Source organism: Nicotiana sylvestris, chromosome 7, assembly GCF_000393655.2.
Source record: "Nicotiana sylvestris chromosome 7, ASM39365v2, whole genome shotgun sequence".
Classification (NCBI taxonomy): Eukaryota; Viridiplantae; Streptophyta; class Magnoliopsida; order Solanales; family Solanaceae; genus Nicotiana; species Nicotiana sylvestris.
The window spans coordinates 5,824,834-5,831,753 of NC_091063.1; the positions used below are offsets into that span (position 1 = coordinate 5,824,834).

The 6,920-nt window shown below is 35.2% G+C and overlaps 1 protein-coding gene across 1 annotated transcript; it reads right to left on the reverse strand.

The window, feature by feature from the left end:
- Window positions 1-226: 226 nt before the first annotated feature.
- On the reverse strand, window positions 227-6,506 carry LOC104240672 (protein Brevis radix-like 4). Its single transcript, XM_009795542.2, has 5 exons — window positions 6,219-6,506; window positions 5,566-5,954; window positions 1,950-2,085; window positions 1,458-1,843; window positions 227-707 (listed from the first exon to the last, which is right to left on the reverse strand). The coding sequence occupies exons 1-5, from the start codon at window positions 6,339-6,341 to the stop codon at window positions 626-628; spliced, it is 1,116 nt and encodes a 371-aa protein (XP_009793844.1). The 5' UTR covers window positions 6,342-6,506; the 3' UTR covers window positions 227-625.
- Between the last annotated feature and the right edge of the window lie 414 nt (window positions 6,507-6,920).

Below are 6,920 nucleotides of genomic sequence, written 5' to 3' on the forward strand. Positions count from 1 at the left end.
ACTATTTTTTAATTTCACCCTTGGTTATCTAACAGTTCTATGTATATGTATTCAACAACCAAAAAATCTAATCAAAAAAAAAAAAGAAAAAAAGATTTTACACATGCTTTTCCTAGGAGTAAGACATTAGAAGACTTCTTACATTTTTTTTTTCACCAAGCATTGGAGGATGTCTCGTCAACCATATATTAGTGAGCAACAAATTAAGCTTGCAACTCATAAAAGAGACTTTGTATATAAACATTTTTGCATATCCAACATCAGAATCTCTTCTTTTTTTCAATCAACATCAAAATTCTCAACCCTTAAAATCTTATACCCAAAAGAAAGATTTTAGTTTCTTTGCCATCCCCTTTTTACCCACCATAATATAGACGAAGTAAATTAAACAAAGAAAAAAAGAGGAAGAAAGAAAGAACATGGTGTCCAACAACCAAGGTGGTTGTTCACAAATGTAACAAAACTTAGATTCTTCTCTGTATGTTGCCTCTCTCATACTATTATCTGGCTCCATATATATAATGAATATACTTTGGGCGTTGCCAAAGAAATGCAACACCCAAGTAGGCAACATCTCCTTAAATTGGCAACCACAAGGGAAATTTAGCAATATTTTCAAGCATTCCTATCCCAGGTATTGTTTGTGTATCCTAGCACGATTCTCTTCCCACCATAACCTGGCATGCACTTCTCCAAATTTTTCTCGGCTGCATCGACATGCATAAGCTTGTATCAGCCTCAATCAGAAACAGCATACATAAAGAGTAAGTGAAGAGACGCAGAAGAAGTAGCTATAGTAGCTTTGAGACCATGTCCTTGAGAAAATATATACAGGAAAATATGTAGTGTCGTCCCAAGTTCTCATTGCATATAAGTGCGTTCTCTCTTTATGTTTTTCTTCTTCCTATAAGGGAGACTTGGAACAACAGTAAAATTGTCTCTGTGTGACCTATAGGTCACGGGTTCGTACCATGGAAGCAGTCACTAATGCTTGCATTAGGGTAGGTTGTCTACATCACATCACTTGGATGCGGCTCTTCCCTGATCTTGCGTAAACGCGGGATGCTTTGTACACTGAGTTTGCCTCTTTCTTTTGCTTACTATCAAGCATTATAACAATGTGGAAAAAATTAAACAAGTATGTGAAATACATCTACACAAATTAACACTTCGTCAAGCATGTTATGATGAAAACTTTTGTGAGAATGCTCTTTTAGCACTTATTCTTAAAATGGACAATAGTAGTGCAACTGCAATGACAGCATTTTGAGGCAATAATTTTGACAGTTTTCTTAGAGGTCCACCTGCATAAGTAGGCCTGCCGAGTAGGCCCATCCCCTCTCACATCATACTTAGGTCATTTGAGAAGATGTAACTTGAAATATTTGTACTATTGCACGAAATATGCCTGTTTTAGTTCACTAATTATTAGTATGAAGTGGTGAGATGAAGCTAACCTGAATCTGACTCGTTTGAGTTCTCTTCTTCCATTTGGTAGCGCTTGTATAGTGATGTAAACTCCAGGCTCATCTTGCTCAACCCATTCAGTTTCAAGATCACTGGCATTGCTGATGGATAGCTCTCCAGAGCGATCTGCATCTCTTGATGTGCTAGTCCTAATAGAGGCATCCATAGATGATATCTCTGTCTTTGCTCCACTGATGCTTGAGAGTTTTGGAGTTGAGGCAACACCACAAGAATCATAATTGTAGCGAGAATGCGTCGAGTGTTGTTCAAGAGAATCTGAAGATGAATACATTGGACGGTACAATGTATGGGGCAGTCGTTCTTTAGTGAGTGGAGGTGTCACAGGACTGTCTTCGATGGATTCAATTTTTGAACTCTATGAAAGAACAGAAAATTGATATTCATGATAAACGAAAAAGAGTAATAAAAACGAAACAAATATTAAGCGCATATAAACAACATGAAATAGGAATTATGTGTACCCCGTCTTCAGATCTTGGAGGTGTTGGCAGGGGGAAAGCTTGGCGATTCAACCTCTGGACATTATAAAGCTCCATTACCTTCTCACAATTCTCTGCCCACCATCTCTGAGCTTGATATTTATTAAACATTTCCCGACTATTATAACAGAATAAACGCGAGTCAGATATTTGGATGCATTTATTGAGAAAATAATTTGGAATGTGCAATTAATTTCTCTTAATAACACATATATAAGCTATTTTCTTATTATTCTCATCGAATTACATTGTTATGAAGTGAACATATATGAGGTAGTTTCTTGTTATTACACGGTGTGTCATACTTTCCGGTAGTATTGGCACTATTCTTGTATTTTTCGTATTCTTTTATCTTTGTTATTATACATACTTTGCCATTGCTTCCGCTGTCCTATTACCTTGTTCATGTTATTATTTGTTTATTGCTTCCTTTTTTTCTCTTGAGTCGAGGGTCTACCGGAAACAACTTCTCTACCTTCATAAGATAGGGGTAAGGTCTGCATATACACTAACCTCCCCAAACTTCACTTGTGAGATTTCACTGGGTTTGTTGTTGTTGTCATTGTTGTTATATATGAGGTAGCTTGGCCTTTCATTTAACATGAAATTAGGTCATTGATTGCTATTTGGTTTGTGCAATGCATCTCCTGAGCATCTGCTATGTTACCAGCTTAATGTTTTAGGTATAATTTTACTATTTTAGGTAAAAGTATGGTCATAGTAAGAAGGTATAAATGGAGAAGTGGGAACAGAAGAAAGTAAACGAGATCAGCTATAGTTTTGGTGGTCAAAACCTGAACATATCATAGCAAGTGATTTAATTAGTTGATTATGTTATGGAGTAAGTGTCCTCTTTCATGGCCTACCACTCACACAAGCTTTTAGACAAAAAGGATTCCCCTGCATAATTTAAGGGGACCAATAACTCAAAAACTGGCTTTAGTGCATGGATAAAATTAAACTCATTACCTTTGACTTTGCTTAGAGGACATCCTATCACTCACCAACCTAGAAAATGATTAAATCTATTTCACGGGGACGGATAGTGGCTCACAGGCCATTGAACAGATTATGAAGAAATACTGTTCAACAATGATTAATTGCAACCGTACTTTACATACATATTTTCTATGATAATCGGAAGGTTGATGACTCTTATCACAAATCTTGTGATCCACGGATTGCACTAAGGTACAGTGAAAGAATTCAGGATTTGAACTTGATCTAATCGGCCTTTGAAGTCTAACACTGACCGATGTGTTTGATATGATGGAAAAAAATGAGTGATTTTATTACTTATTTTCTTTGGTAAATGAAAAACTTTTTCTGAAAAATATTTTCTATTATTTGGTTAGTGAGTAAAAAATATTTTTTTGAAAAATATATAATTTAGGCAACTACTACGGGGTGGAGGTGAAGGCTTGGGGGTTGGGGCTAGGCAGGGTTGAGTATGGGTGGGTGGGTTGGGAGGTTTGGGGTGGGGTGGGAATTAAGGTGGGAAAGGTTTAAAAAATCGAAAAATATTTTCCCTCCTCTTAGTAGAGAAAATATTTTCTTAGAGGAAAATGAGTTTGCAAGAAAAATATTTTCTTTCATACCAGACACACCTCTATCGTACTTTTAGAATAATGAATTCAAAATTTAATATTAGTACAGATTTTAGTCACATATATATTCATATCCCGAATAAAAATTATTGGGTTCGGTCTAACATTTGCCAATTGCACCCCAAAAGTCTTGGCTCCCACTTTCTAGCATTACAACCTTAACATAGACTCAGTTGCTAGTTATTTTCCACGCCTAAAATGGCTGTCACTATTGACATTGTGATCAAGATCAGAACAAGAAAGTGATAGATCAACAGTCTTGTTCCTCCATTAGAAGCCAAAATTCAGAATCACTCCAATTTTGTAGTGACAGGGGAAGTGTGAATGCTAATTGTTCTCAGCTATTGACAGACAAAATTCTGGCACTCAAATACTTACAAGAAGACAAAATCGAAGAACTTCGCATGATCAAGATTGAAAATAAAAGGATGGCAACTCCCGACAAAAGGACAACATTAGTAAAAGGTATTTGCCAACACAATCAAAGCAGGCCCACCAAAGTGCTTGATTAGAATTTTTATTTATTTTTTGCTTTTTAGACTTTAAAAGGAATCTTATTTTCTTTTGTCCCTTTTTCATGATCATCGGCATAATTACCATTAGCACCTGCTAATTTCTCCGTATGAACAGAGGTTAAAAAAGGTGATATTTGGGTGGAGATTCAAAATTTACTTTTAGCACGCTTTCTTTTGGTAATAATCACACGTAAAACTTTTTGCATGGACTGTCTGAAACACAAATCAATTTCTCTTTGATGTAAACTTGACAATAAACTGTTGCCATTATTGACAATACTCGTATCCAGGGGCGGATGTTGTATTGAATTTATGGGTTCAATTGAACCATAACTTTTGATGCTAAATAAAAATTTATGTGTGAAATTCACTAAAATTGTAACGAAATAATATGTATGAACGCATAACTTTAAAAATATATGGATTCAATGTTAAGAACTTTAAACATTGAACCTATAAAATTGAAATTCTGAATCCATCTATTAGCCACATACTTAAGTGGGAAAGAACCGTTAATTATCCCCACTATTGGATGATATAATCATAGTGATTCTCAATTCGTTCTCCACTAATTTTAAGAACTAAATAATGTGATAAAGATAGTTAGGTGAAATAAGTAATACTTTAATTAGAAATCCCGTGTAGGGGTGGTAAATGGGTTGTTTGGACAGTATTTTGGCTGGTTGATTGCTCGTTAAAAAGGTCATTGTCCAATTTTGCCCAAAGATCACTTAGTTAAGATTGATTGGATCAATATAAATTAATCAATGGGTTGTAACCCAACCTGCCCAAATTGATTCAAATCTTTACAATATTTTCAACTTTTAAATAAGCATATTTTAAATGTATCTTATGTTTTGGAATAAATATCAACTCATGTCTAATGATTTCTTTACTCAATTTAGATTTAGAACTTTGCACGTCTAATGGGATTGGGTTAGTTTTGCCACCCCTTCCCATACAACTATATCACACAAAAACAAAATGGTTCGTCTCTAAAAAATAGCTAAAAGGCAAATTTAGAAGTACTTCCCTAATGTGAATAAATTCCACCAAACAGTCCATCTAGATTCTGGCCTAAAAGATAAATAGACGGCAATAAAGTTGTTGATCCATTAAAAGAAAAAAAATAAACAATGGTCCAACCAAAATAAATTGAATTAATTACCAAAGTAATGGTTCACCACTCATGAATAAAACAAAAAATATAATAATAAAACAATTAAGACAATTTTTTTGATTTTTTGACTTTTTTGTGGTCTACAATATTTATTTTTTTCTGATATCAAGAAAGAATTAAGAGTAAAAGAGCGTAGGAGTAATTTATTATATTTACAACTAGCAAATTAAGGTTAATATGATTAATTTCATTATTAATTAAAATTATAAGATATAATTTTTTTAATACTCGTTAAAAGAGGCAAAAAAAATCCGGAAAGAGTATAAAAGAGAAAAAAAAAATTCCGAAAAGATTACCTGAATCGAATCCGCTTGAGATCATTGCCGCCACGTGGTAACGAAACGAAAGTGATGAGCACACCCGGTTCAACTTGCGCCACCCACTCTTTCGGCTCGCTTTCTTCAACGAACACGACCGGTTCAACTCGCCGACCACTCGCCGACGCCGACACCGGCGTAACTTCTCCGCTTGATATTCCTTTCAGCCTCGCCTCCAGTTCCTTTCTCCCGGCCGTCGAGCTCGAACTCGAACTCCCTGTTCTCTTATAAGACCAACGGAATTTATCCAACGACGCCGAGTCCGACGACTCGTTTTGGCTTCCGTTTTTCCGTAGAGTCGTCGGCTGAGTTGTACATGGACTACACTGCTTATATGCTCCTGATGCTTTCAATGCCATGTCCTTAATCTACACCACAATTTGACAAATAAATTCTAGTCCAATTTTCGAATATGTAAACAAAAATGTAGAATTTATATTTACTTCACCAAAATTCCTATACAAACAATCAGTGATACACGGGGAGCTAAATATAAGTACGAGTATTCAATTGAATCCGCTTCGTCAAAAAATTAGACCGTGCAAATACATTCTAGTAATTTTTTGAATCTCCTTATATAAGTTTCTGGTTCCGCGACTGATCCTATTATGGTGAATACATGAGAAATGTACCTGAGAAGTGAGTGTTTTAACAGCTTGTTTATTGGCCGGAGCTGAATTTGGATTGAATTTCTCAGGTTGATGATCACGCGAATCATCGCTCGGTTGCTTCGAACGAGCTATGCACGTAAGCATTTTCTCAATCTCTCGCTATATATATATAATCAAATTCTTCCACTTTGAATTGAAAAGCAATTACAAGTTTGAAAACAGGGGAATTAACAAATGCAATACAAAATTATGAATATTTGGGTGAATTGAAGAAATTGAAAGAATAGGATAATTAGAGATGCTGGAGTCGAAGAAGTATTGAATAAGAGGAAGTGGGGTAATAAGGAAAAAGAAACAGAGGGCGCTAAGGCGCACTTTTAATGCCTACCCTTAAATTGCGCCATCACAGAGATTCCTGTAGTTCATTTATTAAAGACACCCCTCAAGCTACAGTCAAACAAAATCATTTATTTAAAACTTAAAACCAACAAAACAACAAAATTCAGCGTGGTCTTATAAGTAGGGTCTGAGAAATATAGTGCGTAGGATAGAGTGACTGTTTCGGACAGATATCTGCTCAAGGAAAGATGAACGAAACAGTAGCGACAAGCAGTTATAATAGTAACATAATAGAATAATCGGAAAAAATAAAAATAAACTTAAAACCAATTAGAAAAAAAAAACAAATTTATGAAGGTTTTGAGTACTAGTACAATACACATG